Source organism: Lampris incognitus, chromosome 2 (assembly GCF_029633865.1).
Source record: "Lampris incognitus isolate fLamInc1 chromosome 2, fLamInc1.hap2, whole genome shotgun sequence".
NCBI classification, from domain to species: domain Eukaryota; kingdom Metazoa; phylum Chordata; class Actinopteri; order Lampriformes; family Lampridae; genus Lampris; species Lampris incognitus.
Genome location: NC_079212.1, coordinates 5303996 through 5323825, shown reverse-complemented (window position 1 = coordinate 5323825; position 19830 = coordinate 5303996). Strand labels below are relative to the sequence as shown.

Here is a 19830-nt window from a genome sequence, read left to right as displayed (position 1 = left end):
CGTTTCCATCACGTGTCGTTACCACCACGTGTCATTACGTCACATTTTGCTGTTACAACTTTGAGAAAAGCGTCATAACATCAGACTTATTGTGTAGGAGGATCAAAGCTACGCTAAGATATGTGCTCCACACCACTTAATAGAGCTCTTGAAAAAGAAAACAAAAAAACAGAATTTAAAGAAATTCATTTTTTATTTTTTTTTAAATTTCAAAAGCCAAAAGTGCCCCAAATTGAAGAATCACCCATAACTGGAGTAACCGCCATCCTGCTAGTCCACGTTAGCGTGTTCATACTAAACCAGTTTACTTGGACAAGTCAAACCGCGTCATGGAGGTTGTGCGAGTGACCTTCAGCAGTCATGTCGCCTTTCAGACACATTGTAGCGAATTCGAGGGGGGGGGGGGGGGGCAGCCGGGAACTGCCGCAGCCGGGGCGCGAACCCGGGTCTCCCGACCCGTTAGCCGAGGGCTAGCGAGTCTAGTCATTCGTAGTCGCTCCGCTCCATGTTGAGGTGAAACTATTCCATGGCCCGACACAAAATGGCGGCTGTATACAGTGCAAACGCAAGGGAAATAAAAAAACCATACTGCGTCATTTTTCTTCTCATTGCTGTAGTGACTTTTTAAGATTTTGTTACCTTTTGTATAATATAAGTTTGTAAGTGTGCTTCTGGTAAAAAAAAAAAGAAAAGAAAAAGGGCTATTGTCCACTTTTGGATACGAGTGTACCAGATTCAACTATGTGGCCATACAACACAGTCTGGTGAGCGGTCGCACAACATAAGTGAGTGTACTTGGAGTCGTCTTGGTTAAGAGATGGCACAGTTTTTGTCTTTGTCCTTGTCCCCGAGGCTGTGAGCCCTCCTCCGCTTTCTCATGCTGCCTCTCAACCCCCAGTCTTTCCCCGATTCCCTCTCTTTCTCCTCCTCTTCTCCTCCACTCGCTCTCTCTCTGCCGCCCTCGGGCCAGTGTCTTCGAAGCTGCGGCGGCAGGGGGATGGGCTGGCCCAGGAAGTAGCCTTCCTCCTCCGAGTCTGAGGATGAGGAGCAGGTGGAGCAGGAGTCTTCGTGTTTGTACTGCCCCGGTTGGAGGGTGAGCGAGGGCCCGCCGGCGGAGGCCGAGGAGCTCCTGTCTCTCTCCTTTTCCCCCCTCCAGTCCAGGGCGTCCAGCCGAGGGCGGTCGACACGAGAGCGTCGGAAGTGTCCGTCCGTGCCGAGGTGGAGGGCGGAGTCCGACGCCATGCGACGACCCCAGCCTCGCCGCAAGCTACGCTGGTAGTAACACGAGCCATCTGTTAGGAAACAAGTAAAGATTTGGAGACGGGTAAGGACAGCCGTTATAAACAAGGTCACCGAGTCATTATGGCCGCCAGACGCCCCGTTCTGAGCGGGGACATCCGGTCCCCGGGTTTGCACAGGCCAAGTCTGAGACGTCTACTTGACTGACGTATGAACACGCCGCCCATCACTACTACCGGGCTCGTATGGGCCCCCCCCCCTCCCTACTCCAGCGGTGCCGGGAAGGGTCGGCAGCACGGTGGGGTCCCCACCTGCGGTGCTGCTCTCGGAACCATAAACAGAAGTGCGGTGCGGGGCTCCTCGCCCTGCCGCCCCCCGCCGTGCTCCTCCGGGTACTTTTTTTAAGACGTCGCAGTTTCCGATACGTTTCTCAGGAGACTGCAGAACGGTGCGTTTCCTCTCTTTTGCTCTAGCTAACCCAACACGACACTGGGCAGTACCGTCCGCCGGTACCAGACCTGAGAGAGGTCTGACTGGCTGGCTCGTCTCATCAGACTTCTGTGTTTGTGTCTTTAAACGAAGCTAAACTTCATGGTAACACTTTAGTATGGGGAACGTAGTCACCGTTAATTAGGTGCTTATTAGCATGCAAATTAGCAACATATTGGCCCTTAATTGGTCATTATTACGTACTCATTAATGCCTTATTCTGCATGGCCTTATTATACAACCAGTAAGCCATGAACTATGAGTTTTCCCTCTATAACCTCAGAAGTATTGCTTATTAGTAGTACCATCTCAATGTGCTTTGCTTAGTATGGCCTTTATGAGGTGGTAGTACCACAAGAAGAGTTATTCTCCCTTACTAACACTTAATGAATATGCTCTGTTCTTACATAACAACACACAAAACTACAAGTGTTCATAGTGTTAAATTACTCTAAATTAAGTTTTTGTTACTTATAATATGTTCCCCATACTAAAGTGACATCTTGATCATTACTAATTCACCAGTAATTAAGTTTTTGTTACTTAGAATATGTTCCCCATACTAAAGTGACATCTTGATCATTACTAATTCACTAGTAATTAAGTTTTTTTATGTTCCCCATACTAAAGTGACATCTTGATCATTACTAATTAACTAGTAATTAAGTGTTTTTATGTTCCCCATACTAAAGTGTTACCAACTTCATATAACTTTGACTTCCTGCCTTTCTGAAGCGATCTTGTAAGAAGCAGGCCTGCGTTCATTCATCCTGGCTAACGACGAGACGGCGCCACTGTGGAAAAGAGTAAAATGAGGGAAGTGCTGTAATCTAACTCGCTCACATCAGCACTGCTGTCGGGTGTGAGCAGGTTAACGGTGGCGGAGAACGTCTCCCTCTCATCTCTGCTGACACGTTTCTGTGAACGCCCACCTCCCACGCACCCTCGGGGAGAAGTGACCGAACACCAAGGACAGGCTGAGACCGGGTAGTAGTGGGAGGGCAGAAAAGTATACTTTGCTAATTTCCTTGCCAATTAGGATTATAATACTATGGTAGACAGACATGAAACTAGGGTGTCCGGGTAGCGTGGCGGTCAATTCTGTTGCCTAGCAACACGGAGATCGCCGGATCGAATCCCCGTGTTCCCCCCGGCTTGGTCAGGCGTCCCTACAGACACAATTGGCCGTGTCTGCGGGTGGGAAGCCGGATGTGGGTATGTGTCCTGGTCGCTGCACTAGCGCCTCCTCAGGTCGGTCGGGGCGCCTGTTCGGAGGGGAGGGGGTACTGGGGGGAATAGCGTGATCCTCCCACGCGCTACGTCCCCCTGGTGAAACTCCTCACTGTCAGGTGAAAAGAAGCGGCTGGCGACTCCACATGTATCAGAGGAGGCATGTGGTAGTCTGCAGCCCTCCCCGGATCGGCAGAGGGGGTGGAGCAGAGACCGGGACGGCTCGGAAGAGTGGGGTAATTGGCCGAATACAATTGGGGAGAAAAGGGGGGGGGGGTGTTAAAAAACAAAGATATGAGACTAAACGTCATTTTGTGAGTGAGTCAGAAAGCCGGTCGGTGAGGTGCTTCACATCTACACAACACAGGATGTGACACAGCAGCAGCAGCAGCAGGGCCGCCAGAAGAGAAATAATACACATTCCAATAATTCCCAAAACATTTTCATACCCAGCAGGTCCATCTGAGGTGGAATGCCTTTATGGAGGTGTAGCCTGCGTCCGAAACCTCCCTCCGGCTCATCTTCATCCGGGTGATCCTCCTCTCCCTCGGCTCGCCCCTCCTCGTTCTCCTCTTCGTCATCTTCCTCCTCATCGTCGTCCTCGACCGTGTAGCTACAGCTGATCGGCTCTCTGAAGCTGACCCTGGCCGTCCCACTGCGTACCAAAGTGGGTGGAGTGTTCGGGGGTCTGTCGTCCGGTTGGGGGGGATTTGGCGAGGGTGAATCCAGGCTCATCAGATCACGAGACTTGGAGGGCAGCGGCGGCGGGAGGTTCGGCGGGAGAGGAGCCGAGTCGGACGGGCGGAGCGGGTTCGCTTGTGACGCAGAGCTTTTCTGGGAAGGAAACGCTGCGGATGGCGGGCGGCAGAGGACAAAACAGTTAAATAAAGCTGAAGTTGTTCAGGGAAAGTGTTCTGCTAAAGCACAGTCATCTTCATTAGAACGCCGCAATAATTCGATATCACCGTTCATCGTCTTCTGATGGATTTGTATCGGGATGATGTTTGGATATTGTCACATCGTGATACACAGTTGTCTAAATTAGTGACAATGAAAATCTATTACATAAAAGCTTTCACAAAATGAGGCCTGAAATATATTGAGTGTTATTTAAAAAAAATATATAATGACAATTATATATTTTTTGATGTTATTTTTTATGGTTTTTATACGTTATTTTTTATTTTTTAATGTTTTTTGTTTTTATGTTATATTTTTATGTTATTTTTTTTTATGGGGGGTTTTATGTTATTTTTTATGTTATCTTAAAAAAATTTATGTTTTGATTTTTTTTGATAATGCTAAAAAAATATAATGATAATGAGAATCTATTACATAAAAACTTTCACAAAATTAGGCCTGAAATATATTGAGTGTTATTTAAAAAATATATATAATAACAATTACATATTTTTTGATGTTATTTTTATGGTTTTTTATATGTTATTTTTTATTTTTTAATGTTTTTTGTTTTTATGTTATATTTTAGTTATTTTTTGGTTTTTATGGGGGGTTTTATGTTATTTTTTATGTTATCTTAAAAAAATTTATGTTTTGATTTTTTTTGATAATGATAAAAAAATATAATGATAATGAGAATCTATTACATAAAAACTTTCACAAAATGAGGCCTGAATATATAGTGTTATTTAAAAAAATATATAATGATAATTATATATTTTTTTGATGTTATTTTTTAGATGTTATTTTTTGATACGTTTTTTATGTTATATTTTTTATGTTTATATTTTTTATGCTATTTTCGTAAACTTTTTATGTTATTTTTTATGTTATTTTAAAATAAATGTTATTTTTATATATTATTTTTTGATATGATTTTTAAAAAAAATTTTTTTTGGATAATGATAAAAAAAATTTGAGAATGACAATCTATTACATAAAAGCTTTCACAAAATGAGGCCTGAAATATATTGAATCTTAATTAAAAACTACTTTTGGTTTGATAAGTTCCACGGTCATTTGAGCCGCTGTCAGTTCTGATACAGATGTCTACCTCACCGCCGTCTCAAGTGAAAGCTATGATTACTATCAAACAGTGGGAATCTGTTGCTTTCAGTCACCACGACAAGTTTTTAAATGTTCATAAAGTTAGATATTAACTTTCTCCATTCAGAACAGGCTAGTAGTTGTCACAATGGACCAGAACTAGTCCACACAGCAGACATTTCTGTGTAGGCTGACTTTCCATCGACGCTTGTCATCGCCGTTGCCACATAATTAATACGTCATCATATCTGTGCGACATATCAGGCAAAATTTAGGCATCTGTCCCGATACCGATTACACATTTTTAGCCCGTTACTGGACGATACCCACAGGGTGACGGACACATTATGCAACCCTACCAAACACCCCAATGTGATGAACCTCAACTGGATCTTTAATTTATTTGTGCACATGTCAGCACACATCATGCTATATATCATTATCGTGTAAAATTCTCCATGATTATCATGATAATAATTGATAATAATATCTTCCATATCGCCCAGCACCATCCATATTCAAACTAGACTGAGTCCAGGTCTTTCCAACATATGCAGAGATACTGAGACTGAGTTGCAAAATGGAGGCTGTCATGGCAGCTGTCGACACTTTAAGTACCGAGCTCCACTGGGTTACTATACCTTGCAGAACTTGATTGCTCCTCTCCATTCGGCTGTCGTGGTCCTTAGCGGTCGAAGTTCCTCTTGAATGAAGGCTGGTAAGCGGGTGACCGGCATGTCCGTTTAGCTCTCCCCTGATCTCTGGACTGCTGACCGGAGGTTTGACACCACAGTCGCCTTGCTGTAAACCATACTGAGACAAACCGCCGGGCCATGGTGGCTCTAATCCGTTTTCTAGATGAATATGAGGAAGGGGTGGGTGGGAGCCTCCGGGATAAGGGTGACCAGAGAGTGTTGGGACTCCACTTTGGACCTCAGTTGTGTAGCGGACTCCTAAGAAACACACAGGACACAAACATAATAGAACTGAACAATATGTAGTTTCAGCGTCGGTCGCAATGTACACATGGGTAATAGTCACATCACAAAGGATGCCATGTCAGGCATATTGGGCCCATCGGCCACGTTAGGATAAAAACCCAACCAGTGCATTCTTAGTGCCGGTCCCAAGCCCGGATAAACGGGGAGGGTTGCGTCAGGAAGGGCATCTGGCATAAAATCTTTGCCACATCAAATATGCGGATCGTGAATCAGATTTCCATACCGGACCGGTTGAGGCCCGGGTTACTGTTAACCAGCAGGGTGCCGGTGGAAACTATGCTACGGTTGGGTGAAGGAGAAGGAGAGGGGGAAGGCATGTCCAGAGGCAGCAGAAGAGGAGGAAGGTTAGGAGTGTGGAGGTGAGAGTCAGAACTTTGAATGTTGGCACTATGACTGGTAAAGGGAGAGAGCTGGCTGACATGATGGAGAGAAGAAAGGTAGGAATACTGTGTGTGCAAGAGACCAGGTGGAAGGGGAGTAAGGCCAGGAGTGTCGGAGGTGGGTTCAAACTCTTCTACCATGGTGCGAATGGGAGGAGAAATGGGGTAGGGGTAATTCTGAGGGAAGAATATGTCAAGAGTGTGTTGGAGGTGTAGAGAGTGTCAGACAGAGGGATGAGTATGAAGCTGGAAACCAAAGGTGCGATGAAGAATGTTATCAGCGCATATGCCCCGCAAGTTGGGTGTGAGTTGGAAGAGAAAGAAGAATTCTGGAGTGAGTTGGATGACGTGGTGGAGAGGGTACCCAAGGAGGAGAGAGTGGTGGTTGGAGCGGACTTCAATGGGCATGTTGATGAAGGGAATGGAGGTGATGAGGAGGTGATGGGTGAGTATGGTGTCAAGGAGAGGAATGTGGAAGGACGGATGGTGGTGGATTTAGTAAAAAAAATGGAAAAGGCTGTGGTGAAGACATATTTCAAGAAGAGGGAGGAACACATGGAGACATATAAGAGTGGAAGAAGCTGCACACAGGTGGACTATATCTTATGTAGGAGGTGTGATCTGAAAGAGGTTGGAAACTGCAAGGTGGTGACAGGGGAGAACGTAGCTAGGCAGCATCGGATGGTGGTCTGCAGGATGACTTTGGAGACCAAGAAGAGGAAGGGAGTGAAGGCAGAGCCGAAGATCAAATGGTGGAAGTTGAAGAAGGAAGACTGTTGTGTGGAGTTCAGGGAGGAGTTAAAACAGGCACTGGGTGGTAGTGAAGAGTTGCCGGATGGTGGGGAAACCACTGCAGAAATAGTGAGGGAGACAGCTAGGAAGGTACTTGGTGTGTCATCAGGACAGAGGAAGGAAGACAAGGAGACTTGGTGGTGGAATGAGGAAGTACAGCAAAGTATACAGAGGAAGAGGTTGGCAAAGAAGAAGTGGGATAGTCAGAGAGATGAAGAAAGTAGACAGGAGTACAAGGAGATGTGGTGTAAAGCGAAGAGAGAGGTGGTGAAGGCAAAGGAAAAGGCGTATGGTGAGTTGTATGAGAGGTTGGAAACTAAGGAAGGAGAAAAGGACTTGTACCGATTGGCTAGACAGAGGGACTGAGTTGGGCAGGATGTGCAGCAGGTTAGGGTGATGAAGGATAGAGATGGAAATGTGCTGACAAGTGAGGAGAGTGTGTTGAGAAGGTGGAAGGAGTACTGTGAGGGGCTGATGAATGAAGAAAATGAGAGAGAGAGAAGGTTGGATGATGTGGGGATAGTGAATCAGGAAGTTCAGTGGATTAGCAAGGAGGAAGTGAGGGCAGCTATGAAGAGGATGAAGAGTGGAAAGGTGGTTGGTCCTGATGACATACCTGTGGAGGCATGGAGGTGTTTAGGAGAGATGGCAGTGGGGTTTTTAACTAGATTGTTTAACACAATCTTGGAAAGTGAGAGGATGCCTGAGGAGTGGAGAAGAAGCATACTGGTACCGATTTTCTAGAACAAGGGTGATGTGCAGAACTGTAGCAACTACAGAGGTATAAAGTTGATCAGCCACAGCATGAAGATATGGGGAAAGAGTAATAGAAGCTAGGTTAAGAGGAGATGATCAACGAGCAGCAGTATGGTTTCATGCCATGAAAGAGCACCACAGATGTGATGTTTGCTTTGAGAATGTTGATGGAGAAGTATAGAGGAGGTCAGAAGGAGGTACATTGTGTCTTTGTGGATTTAGAGAAAGCATACGACAGGGTGCCGAGAGAGGAGGTGTGGTATTGTATGAGGAAGTCAGGAGTGGCAGAGAAGTATGTAGGAGTGGTGCAGGATATGTATGAGGAAGTATGACAGTGGTGAGGTGTGTGGTTGGAATGACAAGATGGGTTCAAGGTGGAGGTAAGGATAATAATAATAGTACGTTTTATTTGTGGGCACCTTTCAGAGCACTCAAGGACACCTTACAGAAGACAGTAAAAACAAACAGCACTGTTTCAGACAGCATAAAATCAAAACAAAGCAGGGTAGACAATAAAGAGTTAACACAACAGATAAGTATAAAATCATCATCTGCACAAAACCCAGTGCGGCGTGGATCAGACTGAACATGCCAGTTTGAAAAGGTGCGTTTTGAGATGGGATGTGAAGGTTGAAAGAGAGTCAGTGTTGTGATGTCTTGTGGGAGAGAGCTCCATAGGCGGGGGGGGGGGGGCAGAACGACTGAAGGCTCTAGACCCCATGGTACTCCAGCGAGCCCGATGGTGTAGTGAATTGGAGAGTAGAAGAGGATGTGAGAGTGCGGGAGGGCGTGTGGACATGAAGGAGTTCAGAAAGATATGAAGGAGCTGGGTTATTAAGGGCCTTAAAGGTGAGGAGGAGCAGGATCTTTAAGTCAGTACGGTATTTAACAGGGAGCCAGTGGAGTTGCTGAAGAACAGGAGTGATGTGATCTATGGAAGGAGCTCTGGTACTGATACGGGCAGCTGGATTCTGGGCCAGTTGAAGTTTATGAAGACACTTGAGAGGAAGACCAAAGAGGATAGAATTGCAGTAGTCAGGAGGGGATGTAACCAGGGTGTGAGTGAGTATGGCGGTGCTGTTAGGTGTAAGTGACGGGAGAAGATGATTAATATTGTGTAGGTGGAAGTATGCAGACCAAGTAACACTGTTGGTGTGGGCTTCAGAAGATCTCTTAACCTGAGGCGATGGAGGAACTATAGAATTGTCAATAGAGAAAAACTATCAGGTTGGGCCAAAGTAGATTAGTGCCTACTGGGAGGACCTCAGTTTTATCACTATTAAGTTTGAGGAAGTGGTATGAAACCAGGATTTAATTTCTAGTCAGCAGTCAGAAAGGGAAGTGGGCGGAAGAGTGGAGGGATTACATCAAGGATCGGCTCTGAGCCCTTTCTTGTTTGCAGTGGTGATGGACAGGTTGACGGATGAGATCAGGCAGGAGTCTCCGTGGACCATGATGTTCACAGATGACATTGTGATCTGTAGCGAGAGTAGGGTGCAAGTGGAGGAGAGCCTGGAGAGGTGGAGGTATGCACTGGAGAGAAGAGGAATGAAAGCCAGTAGGAACAAGACGGAATACCTATGCGTGAATGAGAGGGAGGACAGTGGAATGGTGAGGATGCAAGGAGTGGAGGTGACGAAGGCGTATGAGTTTAAATACTTGGGGTCAACTGTCCAAAGTAACGGGGAGTCCAGAAGAGAGGTGAAGAAGAGAGTGCAGGCAGGGTGGAGTGGGTGGAGAAGAGTGTCAGGAGTGATGTGTGACAGAAGGGTACCAGCAAGAGTTAAAGGGAAGGTTTACAAGATGGTTGTGAGACCAGCTATGTTCTATGGTTTGGAGACAGTGGCACTGATGAAAAGAGAGGAGGAGGAGCTGGAGGTGGCGGAGATGAAGATGATAAGATTTTCACTGGGAGTGATGAAGAAGGACAGGATTAGGAACGAGTATATTAGAGGGACCGCTCAGGTTGGACGGTTTGGAGACAAAGCAAGAGAGACAAGATTGAGATGGTTTGGACATGTGTGGAGGAGAGATGCTGGGTATACTGGGAGAAGGATGGTGAATATGGAGCTGCCAGGGAAGAGGAGAAGAGGAAGGCCAAAGAGGAGGTTTATGGAGGTGGTGAGGGAGGACATGCAGGTGGCTGGTGTGGCAGAGGAAGATGCAGAGGACAGGAAGAGATGGAAACGGATGATCCGCTGTGGCGCCCCCTAATGGGAGCAGCCAAAAGTAGTAGTAGTAGTAGTAGTAGTAGTAGCGGTAGTGGTGGTAGTAGTAGTAGTAGTAGTAGTGGTGGTAGTAGTAGTAGTGGTAGTAGTAGTAGTAGTAGTGGTAGTAGTAGTGGTAGTAGTAGTGGTGGTAGTAGTAGTGGTAGTAGTAGTAGTAGTAGTGGTAGTAGTAGTGGTAGTAGTAGTGGTAGTAGTAGTGGTAGTAGTAGTAGTAGTAGTGGTAGTAGTAGTGGTGGTAGTAGTAGTGGTGGTAGTAGTAGTAGTGGTAGTAGTAGTGGTGGTAGTAGTAGTAGTAGTAGTGGTAGTAGTAGTGGTAGTAGTAGTAGTGGTAGTAGTAGTGGTGGTAGTAGTAGTGGTAGTAGTAGTGGTAGTAGTAGTGGTAGTAGTGGTAGTAGTAGTGGTGGTAGTAGTAGTGGTAGTAGTAGTGGTAGTAGTAGTGGTAGAAGTAGTAGTAGTAGTGGTAGTAGTAGTGGTAGTAGTAGTGGTAGTAGTAGTAGTAGTAGTAGTAGTAGTAGTGGTAGTAGTAGTGGTAGTAGTAGTAGTGGTAGTAGTAGTAGTAGTGGTAGTAGTAGTGGTAGTAGTAGTAGTAGTGGTAGTAGTAGTGGTGGTAGTAGTGGTAGTAGTAGTAGTAGTAGTGGTGGTAGTAGTAGTAGTAGTAGTGGTAGTAGTAGTGGTAGTAGTGGTGGTAGTAGTAGTAGTAGTAGTGGTAGTAGTAGTGGTAGTAGTAGTAGTGGTAGTAGTAGTGGTAGTAGTAGTAGTGGTAGTAGTAGTGGTAGTAGTAGTGGTAGTAGTAGTAGTAGTAGTGGTAGTAGTAGTAGTAGTAGTCATGTTAGGATAAAACCTTTTTACTGTTCGACAGAAAACAAAAACTAGCAAAATCATTTGGAGTTCTATTTGTTGCTTTTGTTTAAAACTCACCCAGTAGACGTATATGATGTGTAGCTGCTTCATATTTCTTTTCTTAATTTTGGCCATTTTAAAAGAAGTTTGTCATTTAGGAGGCTGGCGTTTTGGCAGTAACGTGTTAAATGACCTACTTGGTCATGTTCATTCCCTTAAGTGATATTGCAGCTTTTAAGTGCACTGCATTGTGTTAAACTGTTGGGCGGTGATGTGAAACCTGCTGTAGTCTCCCGGATCCTTTCAGACACCAGCCTTCTCTCACTCGTTCCCAGAAGAGCTCCTTTCTTTAAGGATTTCAGTGAATAACAAACACTGTGTTGATGAAGAACTGGCCCAGATCGGTGGGCGAGTGTGAACCGGCTGAGTACGGCGTCATGTGGAGTCAACCGGAGTATTAATAAACGGCCTTACCGCCTTATTAAAATCACCTGAGCCATCAACAGGGCGGTGAAGTCTAAACAAAGGAAGCCGCCGGAGTTCAAAACTGCACACATCGGATGAAATTACACAACTATTTTTCTCTAATATCGCGATACAGATCACACAAACAAAAAATATTGCGACGTTAGTTTTTCCCCCAACATCATTCAGCCTTAAAAAACACTGAAAGAAAAGAGAGAGTAATCTGAGCGTGTTGCGTAACCAACACAACATCTGGATACCACGTGAATACTTACCTCTGTTTTGGGTTGCGGCGTGGATACGGTCCTCTGCAGGTGAGGTGGGCAGTTTGGCGCCCCCTGGTGTCTGTTGCGGGGAACAGCTCTGAGACTGCTGGACCTTCCCTGCCGTCTGGCAGCGGGAGTGCTGGGGGGACCGGCTCTGAACAGCCGAGTCACAGGAGTCGGAGTGGTCGGGCTCTTCCCCCAGGGAACAGGGTCTGGAGCAGAAGATGAGGCCTCCTCGAGGGAGGAAGGGTCTCCCCAGCAGCGGAAGTCGACAGCGGGCGCAACAGAAACACGACTCCGCCGCGTGCCAGTGTTGGCCCTCGTAAGTCATCTGGCCCTGGTCTATTCCTAGGCGACATAACGTTTTCTTAGTATTGCACATATGAATGTTGACTACGTCAGCAGCTTGAGATTAGGGAAAACTGATTTAAAGCCCATTAAGAAATGGAAACGGATGATCCGCTGTGGCGACCCCTAACGGGAGCAGCCGAAAGTAGTAGTAGATTTAAAGCCGCAGCCCGTGACTTTTCTCCACTACTAAGTCCTTATGTGATCCACCTGAAACAGGGCGGTGCGAGACTAGTGAGCAGTCAAACACAGTGATGGAGGTAGTAGTGTGAGGAACGACCCGAACAGAATGAGCAGGTCATCTGAAACCCGGCCATTCTCACACCCAATCACACCCGGACATTCACTGTGCAAAGTGGGCATACACTCGAGAATGTCGGTTTGGGGAACATTACGAAACATTTCAGATGAAGACCCCCCCCACCCCCACCCACACCCCACCCCCACCCCGCTATCTGATGTTCTGAACGGCACTTCATCTGAAGCACGCAGCAGCCTAACACAGAACTTTTATCGTCGATAATTTATCACCGATAAACAGAGGCGGCGAAACCAGATCCAGAAAGTAAAAGTCCAAACCGTGTATTTCCTCCACCCACGAGCTAAACTAGCTGATGTCCTCCCCACACCGACCTGAAGATGCTTTGATTAGAATCAACTGGTTTAGTCCACGGGCGGAGCAAATGCACGGTTAAGACTGTGTGGTTTTGCCGCCTCCGTGAATAAACGGGAGCGTGGCTGAGCGGCGTACCGATGTGCTCGCCACAGGTGTCGCAGTATTCGGCGTAGAGCGACTCGTAGCAGGAGCAGCAGTACGGCCGACTCTCTCTCATGATGTAACGCTGGCCGCCCAGAGCCGCCTCACACTCGAAACAGCAGAAGTGCTTCATGTGCCAGTGTCTCCCCTCCGCCTCCGTACACTCGTCTGCTAGAATGATCTGGAAGAACAGAGAGAAGGGGGGAGAGACGGAGAGACAGACATGTTGCACGGTGCCGCGGGCATGGATTCACGAGGGAAAGGGGTCAACCAAGTTGTGCTGAAAGTGTGGATTTGGTGTGGTAAGACACACAAAAACTGCATACTCCTGTTGTTGGCTGATCCATTTACTGGGGTTCCAAGAGAAAATTGTGTTGAAATCGTGTAAGCTACTACGTCAGCTAATCTCTTAAATCAGGGAGACATGGAGGCCATTCAGAGCCAGAGCAGGAGACTGACTGCGGGGGAAGTCTTGGCTTGAATTTTCACAAAGTCTAAGAAAACACTTATATGTAGCTGATCTGGTGAAATTACAGAGAAACAGACCTGCCGACACTGATTTTCTGGGACTACAAACCAGGCGTAGCAGGACTACAAACAAGGCGTAGCAGGACTACAAACCAGGCGTAGCAGGACTACAAACCAGGCGTAGCAGGACTACAAACAAGGCATAGCAGGACTACAAACCAGGTGTAGCAGGACTACAAACAAGGCATAGCAGGACTACAAACAAGGTGTAGCAGGACTACAAACAAGGCATAGCAGGACTACAAACAAGGCATAGCAGGACTACAAACAAGGCGTAGCAGGACTACAAACCAGGTGTAGCAGGACTACAAACAAGGCATAGCAGGACTACAAACAAGGCGTAGCAGGACTACAAACAAGGCGTAGCAGGACTACAAACCAGGCATAGCAGGACTACAAACAAGGCGTAGCAGGACTACAAACCAGGCGTAGCAGGCCTACAAACCAGGCGTAGCAGCCATTGTGGCTGGTGTGCCGCCAGCTCAGCAGTAACCAGTTCCCACCCTTGTAAAAATGGATCCCGGGACCACGGCTAACACACGAATTATAAACTACACCACTCTGTATGGGAGCCCTGTGATGGCCCGGCGGCCTGTCCAGGGTGTCTCCCCGCCTGCCGCCCAATGACTGCTGGGATAGGCTCCAGTGTCCCACCAACCCTGAGAGCGGGATAAGCGGTTTGGATAATGGACGGAAGGGTGGATCGGTCCTTATGGGAACACTGACAGTTGTACATTATTACCGAGTGTCATGGCCACGTTTCACGGCAGCACATTTCTATCTGTTGGAGTGGGAACGCGTTGGCCGCTGCACCAGTGTTCGTCCTACCCGGGTCAAAACACTTGTTCAGCAGCATACGGATGGAGCCTGGAGAGTGTCTCCAACCAAAGATGCCGGCTAGTACGATGCAACCTGACTCCACGATCCAGACGGATAAGATAATAATTTATTAATGTTGAAAAGTGTCAGACTTTAGCTTTTAGCCTTGTGTGTTACTGAAATAAAACATGAGCATGTCAAAGCCCATCTCAGACTCTGGTCACCGTGCACCAACAGTGTGATTCAGGGGAAATGCTGCCATATTAAAATTGTCATGGCTTAGCATCATCATTTTGCCTCGACCCCCCCCCCCCATCCATCCGTGCCAGTCTATTTAGCGTGTGTGTACATGGCAGCGGCGGCGGCGGCGAGCGGGGTCAGATGGTCACCTCGTCGCAGGCCTGGCAGCGAGGCTTTATCCGCTCAGCGTGGTGCCGCCCGCAGTAGATCTGCCCGTCCTGGTAGAAGTAGATCAGATCCACCAGCAGCTCGCTGCAGGAGGCGCACTGAAAACACTGAGGATGCCAACAGCTGCTGTGCCCCGCCCGGCTGGCAAACACGGCTATATCCCCTCCAGAGATCTGTCTGCCACACTGGAACAAAAAAAAGAGGGGGGGGAGAGAGGGGGAGGGAGGGAGAGGGAGGGAGGGGGTCAGAATTGGAAGACAGTGAGGTGCCGTACCCTCGCAACACTGGTCAAATGCCTCTGTGTCCCAGTTTGGCTCTGGTCTCATCCGTCCAGGCCAGTATGACCCCCCCCGTAAGCAACCGACCACTTGTCCACTCCTAAACCATGTCACTGACACGGGTACGCCTGTTAAATCAATATAATGTCGTGCAGCAGACATTTTCTCCATTTCCCTGGATTTAACTGACTGACAGACTGTCGCCTCCTGTTGGCTGTTGTACCGTAACAAAATAATATCAGCACATTTTCAGTAACGGTCGGCTGAGGTCTGAAAATGACCGGAACCCGATGTCCCTTTGGGATAGCTGGTGACTTTGGAGGTGGCTTCTCGGAGTGGAGGTGGTGCAGTTAAGTATCGTAGAAGATATTACAGATTTTAACGTGAGATTTACTTGGTTTGATTTGAAATCTCCCATGTATGAAAGACTCGCCCCAAGGTCCACGTGATGTAGTCATGTCCAAAGACATGTGGGTCAGGTGAGCCGGCCATATGAAATTGTCCCTAGGTAGGTGATGGACTGGCGGCCTGTCCAGGGTGTCTCCCAACCCGCCGCCCAATGACTGCTGGGATAGGCTCCAGCATCCCGCGGCCCTGAGAGCAGGATAAGCAGCTGGGATAATGGATGGATGGACGGATGAAAGACTGAACTGATCAAGTTAAGTGGATTGTTTGACCATAACAACTGGATTATTTAAACAGTATTAGCAGGGGAACGATTCTGTCTGGTGGCTTTTGATCGGTGGTTTCCACCATCATGCTCATTTTCCTGCACGCAATCATCCCCGTCTCATCCCCCTGTCTCATTCCCCTATCTCATTCCCCTATCTCATTCCCGTCTCATCCCCCTATCTCATCCCCGTCTCATTCCTGTCTCATTCCCGTCTCATCCCATGTCATTCCCTTGTCTCATTCCCCTGTCTTATCCCCCTATCTCATCCCACTGTCTCATTCCCCTGTCTCATTCCCGTCTCATTCCCCTGTCTCATTCCCCTGTCTTATCCCCCTATCTCATCCCACTGTCTCATCCCACTGTCTCATTCCCGTCTCATTCCCGTCTCATCCTACTGTCTCATCCCCTGTCTCGTTCCCCTGTCTCATTCCCGTCTCATCCCACTGTCTGATTCCCATGTCTCGTTCCCCTGTCTCATCCTCTGTCTCGTTCCCCTGTCTCATTCCCCTGTCTCGTTCCCCTGTCTCGTTCCCCTGTCTCATCCCACTGTCTCATTCCCCTGTCTCGTTCCCCTGTCTCGTTCCCCTGTCTCATCCCACTGTCTCATCCCCTGTCTCGTTCCCCTGTCTCATCCTCTGTCTCGTTCCCCTGTCTCATTCCCCTGTCTCATTCCCCTGTCTCATCCTCTGTCTCGTTCCCCTGTCTCATCCCCTGTCTCGTTCCCCTGTCTCATCCTCTGTCTCGTTCCCCTGTCTCATTCCCCTGTCTCATTCCCCTGTCTTATCCCCCTATCTCATCCCACTGTCTCATCCCACTGTCTCATCCCCTGTCTCGTTCCCGTCTCATCCTCTGTCTCGTTCCCCTGTCTCATCCCACTGTCTCATTCCCCTGTCTCGTTCCCCTGTCTCGTTCCCCTGTCTCATCCCACTGTCTCATCCCCTGTCTCGTTCCCCTGTCTCATCCTCTGTCTCGTTCCCCTGTCTCATTCCCTTGTCTCATTCCCCTGTCTTATCCCCCTATCTCATCCCACTGTCTCATCCCACTGTCTCATTCCCGTCTCATTCCCCTGTCTTATCCCCCTATCTCATCCCACTGTCTCATCCCACTGTCTCATTCCCGTCTCATTCCCCTGTCTCATCCTACTGTCTCATCCCCTGTCTCGTTCCCCTGTCTCATTCCCCTGTCTCATCCCACTGTCTGATTCCCATGTCTCGTTCCCCTGTCTCATCCTCTGTCTCGTTCCCCTGTCTCATTCCCCTGTCTCGTTCCCCTGTCTCGTTCCCCTGTCTCATCCCACTGTCTCATTCCCCTGTCTCGTTCCCCTGTCTCGTTCCCCTGTCTCATCCCGTCTCGTTCCCCTGTCTCATCCTCTGTCTCGTTCCCCTGTCTCATTCCCCTGTCTCGTTCCCCTGTCTCTTTCCCCTGTCTCGTTCCCATGTCTCGTTCCCCTGTCTCATCCCACTGTCTGATTCCCATGTCTCGTTCCCCTGTCTCATTCCCCTGTCTCGTTCCCCTGTCTCTTTCCCCTGTCTCGTTCCCATGTCTCGTTCCCCTGTCTCATCCCACTGTCTGATTCCCATGTCTCGTTCCCCTGTCTCATCCTCTGTCTCGTTCCCCTGTCTCATTCCCCTGTCTCTTTCCCCTGTCTCATCCCACTGTCTCATTCCCATGTCTCGTTCCCCTGTCTCATCCTCTGTCTCGTTCCCCTGTCTCATTCCCCTGTCTCGTTCCCCTGTCTCTTTCCCCTGTCTCATCCCACTGTCTCATTCCCCTGTCTCGTTCCCCTGTCTCTTTCCCCTGTCTCATCCCACTGTCTGATTCCCATGTCTCGTTCCCCTGTCTCATCCTCTGTCTCGTTCCCCTGTCTCATTCCCCTGTCTCGTTCCCCTGTCTCTTTCCCCTGTCTCATCCCACTGTCTCATTCCCGTCTCATTCCCGTCTCGTTCCCCTGTCTCTTTCCCGTCTCATCCCACTGTCTCATTCCCCTGTCTCATCCCCTGTCTCGTTCCCCTGTCTCATCCCCTGTCTTATCCTACTGTCTCATTCCCCTGTCTCGTTCCCCTGTCTCATCCTACTGTCTCATTCCCCTGTCTCATTCCCCTGTCTCATCCCACTGTCTCATTCCCCTGTCTCATCCCCTGTCTCGTTCCCCTGTCTCATCCCACTGTCTCATCCCCTGTCTCGTTCCCCTGTCTCATCCCGTCTTATCCTACTGTCTCATTCCTCTGTCTCGTTCCCCTGTCTCATCCCACTGTCTCATCCCCTGTCTCGTTCCCCTGTCTCATCCCCTGTCTTATCCTACTGTCTCATTCCCCTGACTCATCCCACTGTCTCATCCCCTGTCTCATTCCCCTGTCTCATTCCCGTCTCATCCTACTGTCTCATCCCCCTGTCTCATCCCCCTGTTTCATGGAGGAGAAAACCCTCCGGTGGACCTCTTTCATTTCTTCTGCAGACACTTCTCCCCGCCCGTCTCATTACGGTGAGGATGAGGAGTATTTGTTCTTCCGTTGTCTGGCTGTTGTTGTTTCGACCCTTGTATTCATTACGTTCAGCTGCTCGCACATTTTGAGGCTTAAGAATTTAAGCTTCTTACACCTTCGCACTTCTGATGAGTCACCCCGAGCAACGAGGCCAGCTATACATTGACGTGAGGGGTTAAAAAAAGGGAGGTGCAGCCGTACCTGCTGGCAGATGGCTCCCGTCATGGTCACCGGGAAGAGTCGGACGATTCCTCGGCCCAGGTTCTCCCTCTTCCTCTGCTGACTGAACAGACGCAGCTCCTTCTTCTCCTCCTCGTCCAGGGAGTTGCAGTAGCGAGGCTGCAGGACGTATAAGCACATGTCTTGACACCCTCTACAGAACTGCATCTGCTCCTCTAGAAGCCAGGGAGCTGCATCAACCACCACCTCATAAGCAGGATATTAACTACGAGGAGTCACAGGGAGGCTCAGCTCCTCGTGGAGAGACTTGATTTGGGGAAATTTGGGGGATCTATAAAATATCAATTACCAAATAGTTTTTACCACAGTTTTGCGATGAGGATTTTATATCGCTTGTATACCAACAACTTATGTTGTGCGTGCATTCTTGCGTTGCGAACAGGTGTGTTTAACGGGGCTGATTCATCACTCGTTCACTGCGAGGAGCCAGCTGCGTTATTCCTACCACGGCCGTCCATAAGAGAAGGATTTATTCACTCTAATAAAGGTATTCCTGTTTATTTATTCTAGTTCATATTTACCATTCGTCACGTGTCTTTGTGTTAAAGGTTGTTGTATTGCTGCACGGCCTTTGCATTTGACCTTTCCTATTTGCTGGGAAATTATGTGCTCTTTCTATTTGGCCGTGTTGTGTCATAAGTGATGTTTGGTGGAAGGACAAGCGAGGAGCGTGTGTTGAGAAGGTGGAGGGAGTACTTTGAGGGGCTGATGAATGAAGAAAATGAGAGAGAGAAGGTTGGATGATGTGGGGATAGTGAATCAGGAGGTGCAGTGGATTAGCAAGGAGGAAGTGAGGGCAGCTATGAAGAGGATGAAGCGTGGAAAGGCGGTTGGTCCTGATGACATACCTGTGGAGGTATGGAGGTGTTTAGGAGAGATGGCAGTGGAGTTTTTAACTAGATTGTTTAACACGATCTCGGAAAGTGAGAGGATGCCTGAGGAGTGGAGAAGAAGCATACTGGTACCGATTTTCTAGAACAAGGGTGATGTGCAGAACTGTAACAACTACAGAGGTATAAAGTTGATCAGCCACAGCATGAAGATATGGGAAAGAGTAATAGAAGCTAGGTTAAGAGGAGGAGAGGTGATGATCAGCAGCAGCAGTATGGGTTCATGCCAGGAAAGAGCACCACAGATGTGATGTTTGCTTTGAGAATGTTGATGGAGAAGTATAGAGGAGGTCAGAAGGAGTTACATTGTGTCTTTGTGGACTTAAGAGAAAGCATATGACAGGGTGCCGAGAGAGGAGGTGTGGTATTGTATGAGTAAGTCGGGAGTGGCAGAGAAGTATGTAGGAGTGGTGCAGGATATGTATGAGGGCAGTGTGACAGTGGTGAGGTGTGTGGTTGGAATGACAGGTGGGGTCAAGGTGGAGGTGGGATTACATCAAGGATTGGCTCTGAGCCCTTTCTTGTTTGCAGTGGTGATGGACAGGTTGATGGACAAGATCAGGCAGGAGTCTCTGTGGACTATGATGTTCGTGGATGACATTGTGCTCTGTAGTGAGAGTAGGGTGCAGGTGGAGGAGAGCCTGGAGAGGTGGAGGTATGCACTGGAGAGAAGAGGAATGAAAGCCAGTAGGAGCAAGACAGAATACCTATGT

The 19830-nt window shown here is 48.2% G+C and overlaps 1 protein-coding gene across 1 annotated transcript in view; it reads right to left on the bottom strand.

Moving 5' to 3' along the window:
- Window positions 1-221: 221 nt before the first annotated feature.
- Window positions 222-19830, bottom strand: part of prickle3 (prickle homolog 3) — a 64450-nt gene continuing 44841 nt past the window's right edge. Inside the window, exons 5-11 of the mRNA XM_056273336.1 lie at window positions 18189-18326; window positions 14535-14738; window positions 12793-12979; window positions 11703-12041; window positions 5607-5918; window positions 3408-3806; window positions 222-1292 (exon numbers count right to left, since the gene is read on the bottom strand). Coding sequence (XP_056129311.1) covers window positions 811-1292; window positions 3408-3806; window positions 5607-5918; window positions 11703-12041; window positions 12793-12979; window positions 14535-14738; window positions 18189-18326 — 2061 coding nt within the window. The 3' untranslated portion in view covers window positions 222-810. The remainder of the gene's footprint in view (window positions 1293-3407; window positions 3807-5606; window positions 5919-11702; window positions 12042-12792; window positions 12980-14534; window positions 14739-18188; window positions 18327-19830) is intronic.